The sequence below is a fragment of the Epinephelus moara genome, chromosome 12, assembly GCF_006386435.1.
Source record: "Epinephelus moara isolate mb chromosome 12, YSFRI_EMoa_1.0, whole genome shotgun sequence".
Taxonomy (NCBI): Eukaryota; Metazoa; Chordata; class Actinopteri; order Perciformes; family Serranidae; genus Epinephelus; species Epinephelus moara.
The window spans coordinates 29,875,103-29,897,937 of NC_065517.1; the positions used below are offsets into that span (position 1 = coordinate 29,875,103).

At 42.4% G+C, this 22,835-nt stretch overlaps 1 protein-coding gene and 1 non-coding gene across 2 annotated transcripts; both read right to left on the reverse strand.

Annotated features, from left to right (window-relative positions):
• Positions 1-5,898: 5,898 nt before the first annotated feature.
• trnal-cag (transfer RNA leucine (anticodon CAG)) lies at positions 5,899-5,981 on the reverse strand. Its single transcript has one exon. It is a non-coding gene; the product is annotated as a tRNA-Leu (tRNA).
• An 11,329-nt stretch (positions 5,982-17,310) lies between these two features.
• On the reverse strand, positions 17,311-20,525 carry sox7 (SRY-box transcription factor 7). Its single transcript, XM_050057651.1, has 2 exons — positions 20,045-20,525; positions 17,311-18,984 (listed from the first exon to the last, which is right to left on the reverse strand). Exons 1-2 carry the CDS (start codon positions 20,274-20,276, stop codon positions 18,002-18,004), a joined length of 1,215 nt encoding a protein of 404 aa, XP_049913608.1. The 5' UTR covers positions 20,277-20,525; the 3' UTR covers positions 17,311-18,001.
• Positions 20,526-22,835: the final 2,310 nt, after the last annotated feature.

Consider the following 22,835-nt stretch of genomic DNA (forward strand, 5'->3'; position numbering starts at 1 on the left):
GCAGTCCAGCCAAAATGTACAGTAAGTGTGTATACTCACATGATCCAACTGAAAATAAATAGTCCCAAAAATCACAGCATGCAAGACATAAACTCCCAAAGACAACACACCAGAGCTATTGCAAGCAGGAAAACAAGAAACCGGTTCAAAAGCCTCCCTCCAGAAGCGGGCCTACCTGCTAATCACATACATGGGAAGCTAAGGATAGAATGAAAAGCCCTGCTAATCACTCTGAGATTGGACTGAAATCTGCTGAGGCTTTGGACACATGACTTGGACTTCACCATTGCATAAAGGGAGTTAAACACGCTTTTAGAAAGCAGTTGAAGGCTCAGTGACAATCTATGACTAGGCATAATGCTCCTGCTTTTATCTGCCACCTTTTGTCCCTTCACTCATCCTTATGTGGCCGCAGTCTCTGCTGCTAACTCCTGGTTAGGCTGTGTGTTATACCTTGGCAAGAAAGAACACATGCAAAATATGAAATTTCTTATTATACACCAATTTGTCCTGCCATAATGTGAAAGTAGTCTTGTTACAATTACTTGGTGATATTGAGTGCTGCAGGGAGGACGCTTATTTGTAGGCCAACAGGAAGCATAAATGCGACCACCAGAAGTAAAAAGCTACCATTAGGTTATAAATGAGCTACAACATAGTAGCATGACTTCAACATCGCCACCACAACCAGGCTGATTCTCATTTAGCCACTTGTTAGCGTCCGTCTTTTTAAGACACGTAAAGGCTTCAAAATTTAGTGATGGAGCATTTACTGACGTATTTTATGTCGAAGAGCTAAACGTGAAAGTATCTTAACCTTGTGTTAGCCACAGACCTTATGTCAGGCATCGAACCTAAATTGGACTTTGAGACAAGGGAACTGGGAGTGCTAAAATGCTAACTTCGGGTTTTAGGACTCATTCCTGTGCCACTGTAAAATAAGAAATACATTGGTGTGTCAATAATGTGAGTTAACTTGTAAGCGAAAATTTTGCCAATTCTTTTTTTCACAAGGAAGACGGGGATAGCAATTGGACAAACAGATTTTTTACATTTTTTTGTTTCTTTTTTTAAGATATTTTTTGGGCATTTTTAGCCTTTAATGGATAGGACAGACAAGTGTGAAAGGGGGAGAGGAAGACCACAATAAAAATTGAACGCACTTTATTTATTTTTTTGTTTGTCCTTTATTTCCTAGAATGACTTTCAACAACATCTACGAGGTGAATGGCCCCACGATATGATATTATCTTATTATCTTAAGTCACAATAAAATATCAGTTTAAACATTTGGCAATATGCTGAGTAGTGTTAAAATACATGTTGCAATAATTTGTGACTTATCACTTTCTTCAAGTGGAAATTATATCCCCAAAGGCAAACTCTGTCATTATCTGTTAATACGTTTAAGTTTTTTATTACAGCAATATGTACCCAGTGAACTGAAGACGCAAATGATTTTTAGTAGGTTACCAAAACTTTAATTTGTGTTTGCAATATTAATAATTTGTATAATTTGAAAAATTGATATTTTGCATCGGCATATTGATGTAATATTGCCGTGCAAAATATCACGATACCATGCTGTGTCATTTTTTTCCTCCATCCCAATCACAAACCTCACCTGCAGTTGTCACATTTTAGGTTTTCTGCAGCTCAAGAGAGACAAAATCATCTGTCACAGTGACAGAAATGACAAGGCGGCAACAGTTTCAAGTCACGAAAAAGCAAATGAAACTCATCACTGTCACAACACATGTTCCTAACTGAGCGATGGGTTTGTTACCTCTTGTCAGAAATGTCACTTAGGGAGCTAAACTGAAAGCTCTCCCTCTTGTGACAGATTTCTCTCAAAAGAAAACAAAGCCTGACATCTGTTTGTGTTTCAGTCACTCACATATTAAAATCAATTGTACATGTGCTTCACTGTATTGTCTACTGTCAAAAACTACTACACAAAACTACAGCACAAAGCTTTAAATGAGATTTTAATGTTTGATTTTATATCCTGCGTTACTTTACACACTTATTGTGTTTTAGTATTCTAGATTGTTTTATTTATGTGTCATGTAAAGCATCTTCGAATATCTCGAAAAGCTCTTGATAAATACAATTTTAAATCATTATTTTTAAACAGAACTTAATTTTTTTTTGTGTTTTTGTTTATTTTCTCCAACGGCGTGCACTGATTTTACTTTTCCTTACTTCCTGTCTGAAAAGTTCATGTTGCGTTTCAGTTCCACCCTAGAAAACCTGCCTTTGTGTCACACTTAGCAACCTGAACAACAGCACAGCCATCAGATCAACAAGTTCCCAGTGATATTCAGCCAATATGTCACTTGCCCATTTCACACCGGCTCTCCTAATTGCTGCGTCATGCTGTGTAATCACCATCACAAAAAACCAGATACTAATTTACATATAACAAGCAGAAGACAAAGACATGTCTCCAGGGTCGTATCAAGATAAATGGGGAAGGACGGTGGCGTTTAAATCACGTCTTTATTTTGCATGGCACTGTGACACTAATAAGAGAGGCACTGCCCTTGGCTAATTGGCCTACATCAACCCAGCTGCCTGGTTGGCAAAGTCTCCCCCGGCAAGTTTGATGTGAAACACTCACAAGGCCAAAAACAACATATTTGCTGCATTTGAGAGGTGCCGTGTGTGAAGCTGTTTTACAGACTGTATGTTCCATGTCTAAGTATCACTCAGGGTCAGCTCACTCTTTTCAAGGACAAAGGAACTGCCACAGAACACACGAGGGGTTACCCTTATCAGAGGCTCACAGACCGCGTGCCGATCCCTCCCTGTGATACCGGGAGTTTCAAGAAGTGCTTCATCATGGGAGCACCCACTCCCACTAAGCCTTTATAAGCACACGAACAGTGGGGCAAGCCCCCATGCTGCCATCTGTCTTTGGTCTTAAGGAGCTTGACGTGTCAGGGTGAGGTGGAGTTGACTCAGGGAGGGCAGATTTATTGTGTCCTGAGTCATGGGAAGAAAACAGCAGAGAGACCCCCCTGCTGAGTCACGACAATACATGCTGAGAGTGCCGCTTTGACCTCTGTGGGCTTTCCTGTGCAAGGAAGACACCGCCCCTCGCTCCTTAGAGTCGAGTGAAAGAGGTTACTATCAGTTTGAGTCAGTTGAATGGAGTCATCACTTTATTAAATGTCTGAATTTCCCCATATAAGGGCCTTTCACCTTTCTGAGATCTATCAAACTACTCCATCCACTGCCAGCCTCTCAGAGCTTACAGTGCCACACAGAAAATGATTTCCCAGAACCTGTAGTCTGTATTAAATTGAATTAAATATGATTAGCGGGCACTTCAGTCTCCGCTCAGCTGTCTGGGCTCCGCCACTGCCAATGCAGTTTGGATCACACTCACAGCGGGGCGCCCTGAAGCTCATCATCTGTCAAGCTCACACGTGAGGGCTGATGCTCAGGCTTAGCACTCCCCCCTCCTGGCTGCAGCTAAAATATCAGGGCTAATTAGTGGGCAACCTGCTGTGCAGCAGGACTCCTGGTATGTTAGTCACAGTCCTACTGAAGCTGCAGACCCAGGAAGTTGCAGGCTTGACAAATGACCTCAGTTAGGAGTCAAGACTTGGAGGTTTAACCTAAAGTTCAAGGTTAAATAAATACTGGTAATTAAATGATGCACATGACGGTCACACACACAAATATTGTTATGTAACTGCATCAATTTAGGCTAAACATTTATTCTCATTTGGCGTTTCAAATTTGTGGGGGGGTGGGGTGGAGGGGTCAGTCTGCCACCTGGTCGCTACTTTTTTATAAAGCCCCGACCTCACCTGAGCACTGTGGAGGTACACGCCAAGAACGTCCTGAGCACTGAAAATACAGGCAGAGGGCAGAGTCTCTGCAGAAAAACACACTACCTCACACTTATAGTGGGTTGCAAGTGATGATTGAGAGTCTCTTCATTGTCTTTTAAGGGAAAATCCTGCCTTAAATAACCATTAAAATCATATTATACAAGTACATAAGACATGCCAGTAATCTGGGGCACCCACTAGCTCACCTATCGGAGCAGGTGCCCAATGTGTGAAGGCTAGGTCCTTGCCGCAGCTGCCACGGGCTCGACTCCAACTCCGGCCTTTCGCTGCATGTCAGCCCCTCTCTTCCCATTTCACGCTACAGTTTCCTATCAAATGAAGGCAAAAATGACAAAAGAAAAAAAAAAATCTTAAAAAACTATACAATAAAGGTGCCTTTTAAGTGTGATTTAAAATACTGTTTAGAAAAAAAAAACATGCCACTTGCCGATACCTTGCCAATGCCACTGTCCATTCATCTTCCATTTACTTCCCTCCATCTATCCCTTCAGCCTGAGGAAAGCACCCTGAGTAGATCATCAGCTCCTGCATGTTGAATAAGAGATGAATACATTTAAGCAAACCAAGAAAATACATAAGGACCAAATTCATTGCTGCTCGAGTTTAATCTATACGATTAAGCACCTGTGCCAATCTCATGGTAATGAGTGCCCAGACAGGCTTGACCTCCGTACACTCTTTAACCTTTACCTTTCGCGATGAGGTCGCGGCGAGGATCACGGGGAGGGAGTATAAATATAACCGAGAACAGGAGCCTTGACTGCATATTTACATACAAAGCACATTTGCACAATCCGACAGCAGCAGGCCCACACTCTGGACAAATCCTATTACACTTAGAGAAAACCTCTGGAGAATGCTAATGTACATGTCCTCTTATATTTATCCATTTGTAGTTTAGTTTGGTTTATTTACAAGCTGTACAAATCTGTAAGTCTGGGGTTTAGCAATGCAGGTATAACTGATTTTATATATGTAATAAGGTTGATGCCATATCAAAAGTTAGCAGACAATATTGCTTTATGAGTTTAACACCATCACGGTAAATTAAAATGCATCAGTGTGTTAGTACATACTGTTGTCACTGCATGCATGTGCACCTGTGCCTGTGTGTGTGTGTGCTGCATGTCATGGAGATACTTTGTGTCTCTGCACGTGCAATAAATGTACAGCCATCCCCATTTATATTTTCAGAACATAAGTCACTATTTTTACACCCTGCTATCATAAGCCACGAGGGCTGGGAATCCCATTAGTGACGTCTAAAAATACTTCTTCTGCGTAATCAAATCAGGCAGTCGCCTTATCTGACTTCTTTAAACAGAAGATTTACGTATACAACCATACCTGCATCTACACACCTCCATGGCAGGAAGTGTGGTCATTATTATATGTTAAAGTCAATTATTTCAGACACTGCCTCTTGCTGCATAATCACTATAAATGACAGTCTCACATTGTTGCTAATATCAATCAACTCAGTCTCCAAACAATGAGCTGCTCAATAAAATGCCATCTAAATTATGCTTTCTCTGGTTTTTAGCTATAAATCAACTATAACTGGCAGATTCCAGTATATAGCACATATATTTATATTGGGTTTTTTTCTGAATTTTAGAGTGATAAAATTGAAAAAATATATATATGGCTACATAATCTTTCTTAATGTGTCCAATTAGCCACTCAAACTTGTTGGTGTAATTAATTATCTGTACTATTAACATTAATGTAATCAGTGTTTGTAAACCTGCATGTCACATTATTCAAATGAGACCACACTTTAAAACACAAACACAGCTGCTGTGCTGTCAAACTGACACAGGGGTCACACATTGCAGGCAAACATGACATAATTGAGAAACAGCAACAATATTTGGTAATGTAATGTAATAACATAAGTCGTCCTGGTGTGATATCATTTTATCTTATTTGTGGTGAGCGTAAAACATGCAGAAAAATAAATAAGTCCGCCAACAGTGTGATTGAAGTCCGTAGTGAGCATGACGACACACAGAGGACAAAAAAAGTTGTTTGTCAGAAGTGGGATTCGAACCCACGCCTCCAGGGGAGACTGCGACCTGAACGCAGCGCCTTAGACCGCTCGGCCATCCTGACAATTGTACATAAACTTCTCCCCTAATCGTATAAGAAAATATAAACACACAAAAAAGATGAAAGTGTTATCAACTGTACAAACTACGGTCAACACAGCCGGTGTTTTAAAATAAAAAAAAGGCGGCCATACATTTTGAGTGCACCCGTATTCTGACCGTTATGATAAGTGCTTTGAAACGGCCAAGCGCGAGCTGTCAGGCAGAGAGACACACTTTAATCCCTCTTTTTTTACATTCTGTCATTTTCTCACTTTACAAAGAAAAGTTTTCCATTGCAACAGTCTTACCTAAATGTAGTCTATGGACTATATTTGTTGTCAGCGACGTGAGGAGTCCATATGATACAATTTAAACTTTCAAACTACGTCAGATTTAGCGAAGTTAGCGCGACGGCACACGTTGCTAGTTCCGGTTTTCAAAATAAGAGATTAAATATTTACCAAATAGCCTAAACATAGTATTTGGAAAAAAAAAACCTTTTGATTGTATTCATAGATTTTAAAACATGTTAGGCGTGTTTCTTTGAAAAATTAATAGTCAAACTTACTGATGAAACTGTTTTTCCCCATAGTACTCATGGAAGAAATGCAGTTTAATCCACAAAGGCTTATTCTTGACGTTACATTACTCAAAGTCTACAGAGTAAAAGACGTTTATAGCAGCAGTGTAGTCATACCCACCTCTTTTTCTGTCCATTCACAGTATTAAATTCAAATTCAAATATTTTCAGTCATATTACCACAGAAATGTCTCCAGATTCTCTCCGAATTCCTTAATACTTCCATTCCTGGAAGGATTCCTGCTCATTTTGATCTGACATCAGTGTGTTTACTTGGTCTTAAATTTCATTTAAGGTGGTATCAAAAAGGTCTTAAAAAGTCTTAAATTTAGCTTGGTTATATCTGTAGACACCCTTTATAGAGTATACCCACTTCTTCCTCAGTAACCTACCCTTCTATCTCGTAGCACACCTACCTTTTCAACTACCACTACACCACTAGTTTATTGAACATGTAGTCCAATTCCAGAAATCTTAGGTTCATAAACTACTTGTGGACGAAATGGGTCAATGGGTCAACAGAGTCAAACAAAATGGCTTTTTCTTTGGGAAAGACATTGTAATAATAAAAATCTATGCAGTAGGGATGCCCCATATTTCACCAGGAATAAAGTGCGCCCAATGAATGAAAATGCTGAGTTACTGCAGTGACTGGGGTTCAATTCTGTTCCACAATATTTGCTGTATGTGTCCGCCCTCAATTGTCCTATCAAATAAATACAAGAGGGCCAAAAAAAAACTACACAGTAAGATTAGTTTATATTGTATGTGGGTGTTGGCTTAGAAGTACCAAGTCCAGCAGCATAGGTGTATGAAACTACTTATGGAAGAAAATGGTTTTATCCCACATTAAGGTTAGACAAAAAAGCCCAGACATTTGTTTTTACAATATCTCATGCCTCAAAAAAGGAAGACATTTTGAGGTACAAATGTGGTACTTTTACTTTAGAAAATCTCTAATTTGATACAGTGAAAATGTCCAAATTAGTCTTGAACTGAAATGTATGAGTTCATGTCAGGAGTTGTTTATTTAATGATTATTCAGGCGACCCAAATTGAAACAATCAAGTAGCTTACCTCACATTTTAGTGTTTTTGCACGTTTGTTTTGTTTTTTACAGAGGGTCATAGATAACATGTTTTATACCTTCTGTGAAAACAATCCAATTAATCATATTTCCACAGACAGTATACATTTGGTATTTAATTTGTGTTAACATCTTATTTTGAAAACCGGAAACAGTCACGCATATCCTCCGTACACTTTACGCCAACTTCGACGCTAAATTGTACAAACAAATAAATTGTATGTGGAGTACAATTAAGAATTCATAGTTTCTCCTCAGGTAAGTCTTTCATATTGCAACACTTGTCTTTAAAGTTGAGATAATACGAAAAGTAAGTTTCAAAATCTTCCTGCTCGCGCTGGGCCGTTTAAACACATTTACCGTAAAGGTCACAATACGGGCGCACTCCAAATATCTGCCTCGGACACAGTACCCACCTCTGCAGTGGCATTTGACAAGTAGAAGAGCTTTTGACTGCAGCTTTTCTCGTTGCCACCAGCTGCTAACTCCCAAAAACGACTTTAAATCAATAGAAGAATCCTCCAACGTCTTCAAGCCCAAAGCCAGGTACTCAGTTTTCAAGTGTAATCCCTTTTATTTTGTCGCCATCCCTGCAGGACACGTGTCACTGTTGTGAATGGCAGGAGTCAAACCAAACTAACTTCCTGATTAAAAAATATTGCAAGCTTGTGATTGGTTTAAATGTCAAGCAGATCAATTTGCAGCTGCAGCTGAGCCAATAGTAACGTGTGTTAGCAGCCAGTCAACTAAAGCATTTGTTGAGCCCCTAAAAAGTTGCTTGACGTTTTTTATGTACTTTTATTATTATTTATTTATTTGCAAAGCTAGAGCAATATTTCGTTACATATTTTGCATAAAAACAAGACAAATAGACCTTGAATTTAATTTATTAGAGTTTAATAAATTAAGACCTCTGTCTATACTACTGTCATGTCACTCCTAACTTAATCTTCAGCTCTCTTTAGTTAGACTGCTCACAGCTGGAGCCAATTCAGAAGATGACTGCATCAAAATCTCTCAAATGTACACATGCCATTGCTCATGGTTGAAGAACAATATAATACTGTAGCCCACATATCTTAATGTTTAATTTATAGTCTATGTTTGAGAGGCACTCTTGCCTGTAGGATTATTAAACCACTACTAAGCAGAAATTGGTCAGTTTATAGATGGCGTAAGTTAGCCTATAAGGTCATGGGGTACTGTAATTAATGGGGTTTATAGATTCTTAGTTCCTAACACCTTGGGAAAACTGCTCTGTGAAAGTGCACACTGTGTAATATTTTGCAGAAGCACAATTAACTAAACTACAGGGTCAAGTCTTGCAGTTAGTGCAGCACACTTTAAAGGAGCTGTGATCCTAGAGAATGTCTCAGTGTAAGTTTATTTGTGCTGCATTGCTGTGTTGCAGCTATTTTTGGGAGTGGAGACACAGTTGAAGCGTGCAGTGAGCCTAAACATGAAATGACTGTAGCCTGTATATGTTTGAATGTCTTATGTAATGTGGCTTATGACTAATGGTTATTGAGTTCAGTCTTTGTGTGCCCACCAGTAGGTCACAGTGGATACGTGACTGAAGCTGCTGTATTTGCTTATCAGAGCCCTCAGCTATCACTGCTCTTAAGTATTCCGCCATCTGTAATAAACATAGACCTCTCCAGCTCATATCCTGTTTTGAACCTGTCAACATGGTACTTTAGTTGAAGTGTCTGAGCTCTGGGGACGAGTGTGTGAGTCATTTCCATGCGTCTCATTTTTGATGTTGAGTCTTTAAGGAAATGGGGCTGAGCATCCAGCAGGAAGGGATTCCTCTGAGCTCAGACATCAACAACATCCCGAATATTACACCCGTAACGTAAAGGTCGGAGGAATGGGGAGTGAGCATGGAAATGATGCCAGAGTGACCCACTGCCAAGGTCAGAAAGGAGTGTTCTTACCCAGAAACTCTGAGTGTAAACAGCACACATCAAGGCAGCGGAAATGCTGTGTGTCGTGACTGACGTACTTTTTTTCTCTGAATAAGCAGCTGGGATGGGGTTTGTTGTTCCTGTATGTAGGAACTTGCATCACCGATCAGTCATCTTACATGACTCTTACACTTGCAGACTCTTCAGGCTCCTGGTTGACAGAGACTTAAAGTGTAATTCCAGAGGTGTGGGCAGGATGTCTTTGTGCGTAAAGCACTTGATTTTTTCCCATACTGATAGGCAATGGCGCCCCCAGAAATTTGTCATAGGGGTGGCCAAAACCAAAAGCCATAACTGAATTTAAGGAATTTGATGACGCTGCTGCAGGCTACATGACCCAGGTTAACTAGTTTGACAAGATACCACTATCTAGCTTACAAAATGAGCACACCACAGCCTCTTAAACCAATCTCACCCCTCAAAATCAAGGGGACCATACTCTTAACATGTCGATAGTAAATAAATAAATATGCAGTATTTCAATCAAAATGCAATATGAGATTAATAGCCATGTCTAACACAGATAAAAGTGATTACAATGCAGCAATGTCTCTGCTTTTTTTGGCACTACCAGGCAGGAAACACAGCAATGTCTTGGTAAAACACAGCTGCATTTTTTGGCACTCTCCTGGCAGGAATGTGGTGACGTCTCTGTCAAAAACAACCACTTTTCATGGCACTATCTGCTGGAAAAAATGGGTCGCTACAAAACAAGAATGGATGGCAGAGGAGATGCCTGCACACTAAGAAAGCCACAAAAAGGTCCACAGGCTGAGATCAATGCAAAAATAGTAAATTTATTTAAGACATCTGTGCACAAAAGAAAGGGTGCTCAAAAAGTGATAAAGAGATTCGATACTATAGTTGTGTTTTTTTGTACATTAGTGTATTCTTATGTTATAGGACAGGTTATTGTGGTTTGGTAGTCAGGCTCCTCAGAGTTGCTCTCATCTAATTAGTGGCACCAGCTGATTGACTGATCAGCACACCTGGTAGGAATCTGTCTGTGTCTATACCTGTTCTGTGAATCAAGGAAAAATGGTGGTGGGTTGCTACAAAACAAAAGGTCCTGGCAAACAACCAATGTGTGGCTATAAAATACCCATCTTTGGTGACTAAAAAGCCACTGGAAAAACAGCAACAGGTTGCTACGAAACACCCATATTTGGTGACTAAAAATCCATGGGAAACCATCAACAAGTGACTACAAAACACCTATGTTTTGTTCCTAAAAATGTCACTGGAAAACCAGTAACGGGCTGCTACAAAACAGCTATGTTTGGTCCCTAAAAAGCCACTGGAAAACAGCACCGGATCGCTACAAAACACACATTTGATGCTGAAAAATCTGCTGGAAAACCAGCAACAAGTGACTACAAAACACCCATGCTTCATTCCTAAAAAGTTGCTGGAAAAACAGCAACCCGTCGCTACAAAACACCCACATTTGGTGACTAAAAATCCACTGGAAAACCAGCAACAAATGGCTACAAATCACCCGTGTTAGTTCCTAAAAAGTTACTGGAAAAACAGTGATAGGTCGCTACAAAACACCCACATTTGGTGACTAAAAATCCGCTATAAAACCAGCAACAAATGGCTACAAATCACCCGTGTTAGTTCCTAAAAAAAACCAGCAACAAATGGCTACAAATCACCCGTGTTAGTTCCTAAAAAGCCACTGGAAAAACAGTGATAGGTCGCTACAAAACACCCACATTTGGTGACTAAAAATCCGCTATAAAACCAGCAACAAATGGCTACAAATCACCCGTGTTAGTTCCTAAAAAGTCACTGGAAAAATAGTGACAGGTTGCAACAAAACACCCATGTTTGGTCCCTAAAAAGTCGCTAGAAAAATAGTGGGAGGTCGCTACAAAACACCCACATTTGGTGGCTAAAATCCACTGGACAACCAGCAGCAAATGGCTATAAAACACCCGTGTTAGTTCATAAAAAGTCATTGGAAAAATAGTGACAAGTCGTTACAAAACACCCACATTTGGTTACTAAAAATCTGCTAGAAAACCAGCAACAAGTGACAAGTGACAAAAATCCTGTGTTAGTTCCTAAAAGTTACTGGAAAAATAGTGACAGGTCGCTACAAAACACCCACATTTGGTGACTAAAAATCTGCTAGAAAAGCAGCAACAGGTGACTACAAAACAACCATGCTTGGTTCCTAAAAATATCGCTGGAAAACCAGCAACAGGCTGCTACAAAACAGCTGTTTGGTCCCTAAAAAGTTGCTGGAAAAATAGTGACGAGCCTCTACAAAACATCCATGTTTGGTTCCTTTAAAGCAAAAAGCAACACTGTAATTACTCACTAAATCTCAGCTGGTTTTGTTATGACACACCATCCACCATAACCCCTCCTCCTGATGACAAAATCATCTCATATACTATGTCATTTTAGAAAAGTTTACATAAAACATCGGTATGAAGTGTGCAAATGTAACATATTTGTGGTTTGCTGAAACGTACAACTCCAACATATCTTTCTGGCGACTGGGCTATTTAAGATGTAAATCATTGTTAGTTGTTAAAAATAAATGTATTAAGTCAGTTCTTATGCAGACTGATCACAATCTAACTGTTAAATTGTCTCCACACAAATTCTATGAATGACTTTTTCTGAAATATGCAAAACTTAATGACTCTCAGAGTTTCTCACAAGCTGTCATCAGGCAGCCGGGTGCTTTGCTTTGTCTATCCTCCACAGTAGCTGTTAAAAGGGACTCTCTCACACCGCTGATCTTATAACATCACTCATCCAAATCATTAGTGCGTCTGCTTCTCAGGATGCACGCTGAGTAAACGCTGTTGGTGCAGGACGACAAGGCCAGAGCCACATAGGCAGTGCGAGGGCCCGCTAAAATGGAAAAGATGGGGAGTGACTCGAGATCAAAGACATGTCGCTCCTGCCCTTTTTAAAGAGCAGTGTCCAAATTCACGTAACATTCGGGCATGGTATTAGCTCATGTTTTTCCAGAGCTGTGAATTTACAAAGAGAAAACCAGTCTCATAAGATGACCAATTTTGCCTTGCAAACATTGCAGGAATTAGCCATATCCTTTCCAGTTTAGCAGCCTGTTTCACCCCAGTCTTGTTTAAACAAAGATACCAGACAACGAAACCACGTAATATTCGAATTATCTCGATTAAAACATGAATCAAAAACACGCAATTCCTCCTCCAGTTATTCCCACAATACGGGATCACACACGGAACAGATAAGGATGTTCTATCTCTTAAATGGAACAACCACATTGCAATTAGGAAGCACAATAGGAACATCCACCTCCACATTGAGGTGAAGAGTTACACCACCCCTGGGAGAATCTGCAGCAGTCAAAAACAAGGCAGATAGCGCTGCAGCACACACAGGCCAGTGCATGCCATGCTATTAGAGAGAGGGAGAGGGACCAGTGCGGGCCAGGCGGTAAAAATAGGACATGCACTGCAATTTTGCATCATGTCTTTAAGAAATAAGAGTATTTTTATACGTCTTGACTTTTCAGTGTTTCTACTTTGATGAATAATACACAACTACAGAACTCTTATTAAAGTGGGGAGTTTACTGAAATGCACAGTTTTGGAAGACATTTCTCAATCCTTCTTTTTTTCTCCGCACATCCTGCAGTGGAGCACAAGCTTTGCCGCCTGTGCCGATTTGGTAATCAGGCCGCGCTTATGGGTAAATGGAAATCTAGCCTTCTCCTTCCCTGGGTTGGCAGCCATGTGCTGGCCTCCCTCTGTGCTTTTGCCGCTCGCCTGTATCTGCTTAGAACAGGTGCCGGATCCCGTTCAGCTGCAGCATTCACAGCACAGGTACGGGTGGGAGGCCCTTGGCTGCTCGCACAGTCCCCCAAGTTTTCCAGGGGTCCCCATCTGTGTCCCCGCGCATCCTCTGCCACATGGCACCTGTCCCTCGACGAGTCTGGTCCATTCTTCGTCCGGCGACGTACACGCCTGCCTGCCACCCCACACTCTGCCTGTTGTTGAGCCACAATGAGATGAAGAATAGCTGCACCCATAATCCCTTGCTGTGAGATGTGTGTGTGTTTTTTTTCCCCCTCCTTCTTCTCCCCTCCTTTGGCCAGATTTAGGGCCAAGTACAAATTGTAAACAGGTTATTATGCTGCTGAAACACACTCCAACTGGAAATGCACTCCGACAACATTTAGTGTTTACTGATGTAAGTGTGTCTTTATCCGTCGCGCGGAGTAGTTTAATTTGGTGTAAAGTTCACTGCATTTATTGTGATGAAGATGTTGTAATGGGTTTGTTGTTGTCTATTTGCAAGGCTTAAAAGGAAGGACACTTGGAACGATAACTTTGCTTCATCGAATGTGATGTATGCAGCTGCATATATTATGTTTATGTAAGTGGAATAAGCCATCTGTCTTCATGCAGCGACAATACAATGCTAATTTAAACACCATGACACGAGTGTCTATATGTAGGTTTAAAGTGCATGTCAGTCTCAGCCTTGATATGCCTTAGTCACGTACTTCAAATCAGCCACTTCCTCTTGACCTACAGTTAATACGCATATAACGTCATATAGCACAAATGTTCGACCTCCAAATGTGACGCGATTGGACGCTCCCTCCGCGGCTACACAATGGACGCTGGACCAACCAGACAGTCAGCCTCCTCCGTGCCTCCGGAGGACACGATATTTAAAGTGATCACTGCTCACCTCGGTCCCGGCAGATGGATAATACTTTACACAGCTGTGCAAGCCTCCGCGCCCCCCGAGTCTGCACACACACCAAGAGCCCGTTACCTTGACAGTTGGTGTTGAGTTTTGACCGCCAAGTTGTTTGTTTGCCCAGGGAAGTGACATGACGGCAGAGGAGGAAATAGGAAACATAACAGACTACCTGACGGACTCATTCCACGGGCTTGACCTGAGACTGGAACGGAGCCAGTCAGCAATCAGAGAGAAATAACAAGAGGAGGCTCTTTTGTTTGTTCAGCCTATATCCTTATAATGGCAAATATTGTAAATCTTGTTATCCTGCTGAAGATTCAATTAGTCAAATTAAGAGATCATGCACTTCCTTCGCACAAACTGCAGGGCTTTACAGGCAATCCCTGCAAGCGCGCGTGTGCGTGAAGTAAAGTTTATGTTTGCAACAACGTCACGCCAGTGTTTGTTGACACATTATTTTCCTCTTTCCTTTCTTGTTGATTTATGGTCGCTTAAACAGCAGCGATGGCTGTCTCAGGTTTTCAGCAGAAGCCTCTGAGTAAAGGTTACGTTGACAATGAGTCACCTTCTAGGGAGGAAAGGATTGAGGCCGACAAGCTGAGTGTTTTGCCCTCACTTCCCGAGACCTAAAAAGTCACAGGATCTGCAAATCTTGATAAAAAACTTGTGGGTATTTCGCAGAAATATGAAGTGCCATTGAAAGATAAGCGTTATCACTGACAGAAAATGTGACGTGGTAGTTTTCTCATTGGAAACCACTGTGTACTCATTGGTTTAGATCAGGGGTGTTTCAGGCCAAGGACCCCTTAGCTGGAACGGAGACAAAGCAGGGCCCCCTTACTGCATATATTGTATAAAACTGAGTTGTATATTGGCAGGCAGGGGCCACTTTCACACAGATAAGTTGCTGGATAATGATTCATGTTAATTTGTATTTTCAGACATATTTGAATTTTTAAAAACCTTCAAAAACCAACAATAATGTTGCACCTCCCCTGAAGCAACACTAGGGACGCCCTGTTAAAGACCCAGGGTTTAGACACCAAATATTGTTTACTCATCACTCTAGAGGGTTGATCACATTATGAAAAAACCTACACACAGATAAATATAGTTTTAGTGGGGAATGCACATATATATTACAGTTTATTATAATGTGTAAGTGTGTGACATGTATTTGAATTTGATGCGTTCGCTGTCCACTGAAAACTGAAACATTTATCTCCATCTTTGATTTTGACAAATTGAAATGTGGCTTTATAGTTTCAGAAAATTCTTCTACTCCATAAGCTGAATACACTGTTGAAAAATAAACATTAGATAATCTGAAAACTGCACCGTTGCCATATTAAAAACAGAACTGAACAGATCTAGTCGTTGCCTAAATCTCTGCAGTGGTCACGTGATTTTCTGATTCATTCGGACATGATACACTTAAAATATCAAAGCAGAGAAAACGCTGCTTTATTCTGCAGTTCATGCGTGTGCACCGGTCTGACCCTAATGTGACGATGCTTTGTTGACGCTTGAGTCTTTGTCCTTGTCCGTGTTCCATCGTCCTACCCTGAGGTGCTGGATGTGATTGTCGAGACATTGTAGGGCGTCTTTACCGAGGGAGTCTGCAGCAGCACCCTGAGCTGACCCTGACCAACGGTGCACCAAAGACTACTTTCTCACCCCCGTAATGCCTGGGGCACCACCCGACTGGCTCCCTGCATCCAAAATATGATCGCACTCAAATGGACCCTCCGCAGAGTTTTGCACCCCTGCAGGCGTAAAGGGTAATGATGTAACCCCGGAGAAATGAGCACAGCTGCAAACACCGGTGCTTGATAAATGTTGTCATTCTGGTCAGTTACTGTGTCAAAAGCGAGCAATCATGGTTGAGTATGGGTACAGAGAAAGGTCATTTTGGGTACATGTGTTCGGCTTCAGAGTAAGAAACATGCTCACTGCTGTTTGTGGTGCATCTGCGGTCAAGGTACGACAGGCCAGGTTGACAAAGCCTCTCCTGAAAAATGGTGGGTGAGTAAAGACGGGTAAGTGAGATGCTAATCAGCGCGGCAGTGTTTCCTCCCGCTCGCTGAACAGCGGGTTCCCTTCCCTCTCTCTGGCTCTTTAATGCAGGGCCCAGCCAGGCCCAAACATCCTGACGGAGAGAGGCTTTTCCCTTATCAGTCAGGAAACACCGCTCCTCCGCCACATCCTCTTTACAAGAAGCACGACTCAACCGTTCCCAAAAAAATGCAGGAAGACCAGCCAGACTCCAGGATTTGTCAAAAGCCCCCTGAATTCCTTTTATCGAAAAAGAAAAATTCAAGAGAACAGAGAGGGTGAGAGGGGAGGAGTGGAGAGGAGGAGGAAAGGGGAGGTGGAGAGGAGGAGAGGAGGGGGGGGTAAAAAAAAAAAAAGAGAAAAATGAGGAGGGTGTAAAACAGTCAACGAAGCCCTGGGATTTATTTTTTTATTTATTCTGCACAGATTACGAAAGGTCTGCATCAGCAAGATAGAACACGGGGGTGAGGGGGTGGGGGTTGGAAGTGGGGTCCGGAGTGCCTAAGAATGGCACCCAGAATAAGACTCCGGGAAAACAAAGGACGGTTGAGATGGAGGCGGGCAGCGACGGCTGTGCCTGTTTTACACTAATCCTCTGAACCGGGATGAAATGAAAGCGAGAGGAGACGGATGGAGAAGGATGATGTGATGGAGGGTGGAAAAAAGCACGCAGGGGAGTGGGTGTCAGAATGGGCCACTCGCAGCACACGAGCTCAGGATAGAAGAATATAAAGTGTGACAAGTCAAAGATGGACAAATAGCATGAAAACCTGTAGTGTGACATAAGCAGTCCTACTTTATTTTAATGCGTGAGTGTTATTGTGTTAATTAGGTGCAATATGTATGAGTAGAAGTGTGTGTGTGTGTGTGTGTGTGTGTGTGTGTGTGTGTGTGTGTATGTGCTCATTACCCAAGCAGCAACTGCATTAATATAAAAATTGAACTTTATTTTAAATTATTGTCTTTCACAAACCTAAATCAGCATACAGTTATAGTTACCATTATTATTTTCCATCGTAGAGGTTATGATTATATATTATTAAGTACTTGAGAAGAAGTATAAACGCCTTTTTTCTTCATTATACACCGCTTTTTGTTAAATTGCATAAGAAATGTCCAACTAAAACCTCATTCAATTACAACTACTGAGGTAAAGACTCCCAGACTAACGAGAGCCAGAACATATGATACAAACATTCGAAATGGGAAAAGCGTTCGATAATAGCATTACAGTTTATGCGAAACATCAAAAGGACTTAAATTAGCTTCTAAGGAGCGTCTGTACATGCCGCAGCGGCAACAGTAACTAGTGACATTTACAAGTGGACAAGTCTTTTTACGATTGTTCTTCTGGTTTAGAAATTGCGTGACAGCTGGAGGTGGCATACTATAGTATTTTGTGTCTGCATCCCTGAGGTGTCCATCTCCCTTTTTTTAATGTTCCTCCGTTTGCTCTTTGTTCTTTCCTCGGCTCCAGACAATCATATTGCTCAGTAGTCAGTTCAGGTTTTAACGGTGGGATGATGTTGCTCATGGATGCTGATAAGGGACTGGCACCCGAGTGCAACATCATCCCGAATATCTTCACCCATTTCAAACCCTGCAGTGTCTCTGATCAGCTGTAGCTGAGCTTACGAGATGCCGTAGTTGTTGTAGTAGGCCGCCGTGGCGTCCGCGAGCACCGAAATGAGGCTGGTTTCTGTGGTGCTACTGGGACACGCAGTGGCAGAGGCGGTGGCGGCGGACGCCACCTGGATGTGTCCCGTAACTGTCATGCCGCTGCCCTGCTCGGGGTGGAACCCGGTCCCATTGGAGTTCAGGTACTGGTCAAACTCATTGCGGTCCACCTCACCCAGAAGCTCTGCCTGGCTCAGCTGGTCTAGAGTCTCCAGGTGACCCTGTGTCTCTGGTGGCGGGGACAGCTGACCCAGGTGGCCCTGGTGGAGCCCGTGGTGAATCTGGGGGAAAGATGAGGTACTGTAGTAGGACAGCGGAGGGCCGGGTATCAGTCCACCACCAGTTTGGGACATGTGAGAGATGTGACCTATGTGGGCGCCCCCACAGTGGATTTGGGTCTGAGCGTAGTCAGTGTGGTAAGGGGGCGGGCTGCCCATGTGTGTCTGATTCTGGTGGTGCTCATCTGGGCAGGAGGAAGAGCAGGACACGGAGGAGCTGTTACCAGACGTGGAATAATAAGAAGGGGGTACGTGCTCGTGGTCCATGGCATCTAAGGGGGACATCTCGGGGGGAGTGGGCAGGCCGTAGGGGTAGGTGTCGAAGCTGCTGTTGGAGCCGGCTGGGTCTCTGAAACTTCGGACGCTGGGCAGAGCGGGGCTGGGGCTGGAGAAGCCGCTCCTGATGCCATTGGGGCTGCCCTCGTCTTTGTCGTGGGGGTGGCACAGGGCTCGCTGCTCGGGCAGGGCGTTCTGATCAGGCGCCAGCCCGCTCAGGAGGAAGCCGGGGTCCACCCGCTTGCAGATGCGCTTCAGCTGTTTCTTCCGGCGAGGCCGATACTTATAGTTGGGGTAGTCCTGCATGTGCTGCACCCGGAGCCTCTCTGCTTCCTCTACATAGGGCCTCTTATCAGGGGGAGTCAGGGCCTTCCAGGACTTGCCTGTGAGAAGAAAATACACATATATATATTTATATTTTTATTTATTGTAGCTAAAAATCCTGAATAGGCTTTAACAGATGGGTTTGCAATAATTATTTTTTTAATTTAATGTTAAGTATAATGTCAGAATATATTTTCTCACACAAACAATTTCTATAACTTGTAAAATTTCCATTAATTTGTTTTCATTTTTAAAGTTTTAGGCTCACACTCCTTTACTGGATCATAAAGATATTAAATTCCTGTAAATAATGGTGAGCTTACATCATGTTTTCTAAAATTAAACAAGGGTTAAATATCACTATAAAACAGACACAACAAAAATGATAAAATAAATCTTCCTTTATAATAACAACACATAATTGTCATTTACTTCTCAGGTGCTTCACATAAAAAAAATCAAAGGGAAAATCTCCTAAAACTCCCACCCCATATTCAGCTTCCTTTTAAGTTCCTAATCATTTTAAAGGGACTTTCCCTTAGTGGTGAATTCCCTTTTTTTAAGATAAACACAAGTCCCAATTTAAACTTTATTTGTGTGAGCATATTTTACATGTATGGCTGCTCTGGAATCGGCTTTAAGATGATTTCCGATGTGCGGCAGTGCCAGATTTTGAGCTTAACATAAAGCACTAATCCAAGAAGCCGAAATCCAACGCAAAATTAAACATTTATGTCCTTTTCTGTTTCCATGGTCTGAACGAATTTTAGGGGTTTACAGAGACAGAGACATTTAAATTTGGAGGATTTTGGCGACGCGCTTTTTACTGCGATGCCTCTGAAATTACGCATTTAATTTACTTAGTCTAATTTAAAACCAGCTGCTGTTAAACACATTTGTTTGTCTTCTTTAACATTCCTAAAAGTGTTTTAAATATGTATCTTCCTTTACGGGTGTTGGAAACATTTAAAAAACTTTTGTAAAACAGCCGAGGCCCGATGGGAATTATAAAAGTGTGGGGAAAAAAATAGCAGAAAAAATAAAGACAGTAATAATAATGATGATAAATGTAATTAAAAACAACTTAAAATAACAGAAGTTTAAATAACTTTATCTCACCCAACATCTTGCTGAGCTCGGCATTGTGCAGGTCTGGATTCTGGACCGCCAGCCGCTTGCGCTCGTCTTTGGCCCACACCATGAACGCGTTCATGGGTCGCCTGATCCGCGGCTCCGGCGCCTTGTCCACGGGGGTCCTGTGCGGGCCGTGTCCGTCGGGCACGTCCCCGTCTCCTGGAGGACACTCGAAGGACTCCGGCCACGACGAGTACGCGCTGATGAGGGCTGCCATCTGCGCGCTCTCACCTCTCCAAACTTCAGACGCGCTTCTGACAAGTTGTGTTCTCTCTGTGTGTGTGGAGGTACACTTAATCAGAAAGCTATCTCTTTTTAAAAATCCAGCGGTGTTTGACACACTGACTAGATCACTGGTGCTACAGAGCTGCAGTCAGATGTCAGTACAGGTTTGGGGAGAAACCACAGATGTGCTCAGGCAGCGGCTCCTCCTTGTGAGTTATGATTCAGTCTTTCCTGGTGGATGGGGGGAGCGCTTTATATTTGAGGAGCAGGTTCCAGGAGAAGCCCCGGAGGACTCTCGGCTCCTCCTTGATTGCAAGTTGAGCTCCGTGAAAGGGAAGAGAGAGGGAGAGAGAGCAGCATTTCAACACTACTAACTACTTAAACTGGCCTCACAAACAAAACAACACTTTGCACTTACAGATAACGACCAAAATAAACGCACAATGCTCAAAATAAATCACTGTGAGTGACTTTATGTTGTGCTGTTGTGTAGATTTTTATGTTTAAATTTACATGGGAGCAAAGTTTGTCACACTGGGGACACAAAGACACAATTAGCAGCCATTAGAGAAAACCTGTTTATAATTCTAAATGTGTAGTACTATCGTGCTGTGATGACTAAGAGATTTGGCAACTTGAGGGTTTTTTTCTTGGCAACCAGGAAACCCTTACCTGACAAACATATCTAACCTGTTCTGCAGTAACATTACACAGCAAACTGCACTGGTGAAGTTTCCAGATTTCCACTGAACTCCTCAGCATGCCTGGGTGTCACGCAAAAAAATCTTTATCACTTTTTAAAAACATGATAATGCACCCTACAGAAATTCTCTACATAATTCTTGTTAAAAATCTAAATGCAGAAGCCTTTGATTACATCCGCTCAGAGGCGGGCAAAAGGTGCTCTTTTTTTGGGTGCACATCAACATGGAACCTCTGAACACATCTGTGGGTGACAGAGGAGATAACACCCACTGAACGCACACTACAAACAAATCAGTTTCCTTCTGTGGCCAGAGGCGGGTGCATATCAAATCCAGGAGTTCCTGTTGACAGGATACTCTTGGGCTGCGGCCATGGAGTAGCTCACACTCTCACACACAAGGGCACACACACACACCGGTCGAACACAGCTACTGATCACAGGTCAGATAGTATCTCGGTTTGGGATATTTAAAGGGGTGGGAGAGATATTCTGGTTTTTACTCTTCTTCAACTTCCTTCCTCCAGAGTGAACCCACATGTAACATGGATCTGAAGCTGTAATACACATCTTAAGGTTGGTCGTGCCTTCCCGACCATCAAACTGAAGTGTCAGCTAGCTGTGTGTGACACTTGCCCCCCTCAACACCCCACAGGAACAGGATACGGCACCTGAAGCCACAGATAGTGCGTGGAGCAGGCACATCAGTGATATATAGAGCCGCGTTTGCTGCTCTGACATGTGAAGACTGTGCCAGTAAAAGTCACAACATTACAAGCTGACGGAGGCACAGGAGTGAGTGAGGGTGCACATACAGTACAGTGAGGCAGCAGACTGGCAACGCGTGAGACTTAAGTTTCACGTCGTATTTGCAAGTTGGACTGCAGCACATGAGAGCTCCGAGTTGGGGGTTTTCTGAAATGACTAATAGCTCTATGTGTTAACCGCTGTGTGGGTGGGAGCCGTATCAGCCTGCTGTTGTTCACCCTCTCAGTGTGAAAGACATGTGGCTACTGGAGACTTGAGGAGGGGGTTCGTCTCTGTGCATGTGCTGTGTGAGGACATTTCACTATGGTAACATAATTCAAGCATTCAGATCAGTTTGTGAATGACTTCCAGTGTTGAGGAATGTTAGGCTAAACTTTTATAGTATTATTTCTCTCATACATAACCTGCTGTTATGTATTCCGATGGGCATGTCGTCAATACTAATACCAGTGAAATTCCACGATTCTCGAAACCCAATTCGATACCACGGTAAAAAACAAAAACAAAACACTGACTCCCATGTACTTAAATTTTATTCATCCCTGATGATCTGCCGAATTTAAAGTACTAGCCCATGTGGGTGTCTGAGATTTTGTGGGTGAGAAAGCATGCATTAATATACAGTACAACCTGCAGTAGATCAACATATCTCTCCTCCATTATTGTTGACGTTCAGCACTTGTATATCTAAGATGTGTAAAGCCCGGTATACACTGTTTGATTCTGGGCTGTCCCAGATAAAGATGACCAACGTGAAAGAAATGTGGCCACATTGTTGATCGTGGCTCTAAAACCATGGTCCTACATTGCACAGTGACACCTTGATCCACTTACGTATGTGACTGGTGTCCGTAGATGTGTAGTCTCGCTCACCAGACCTTTCTCAAGAAAAGAAAGGTCTGGCTGGGCCGACTCTCACTTTAACATTGGAGAAAAAAACGCCCCGGCTTTTTTTTATTTCTTTCAACCAATCACAATCGTTCTTGGCAGTGCCACAGCAACGGTGCGCTTGCAAAAATATTGCCGGGGGGAAACAGGTTTTGGTGTAACACGCCCACAAAAATATCGCCTACAGGACGC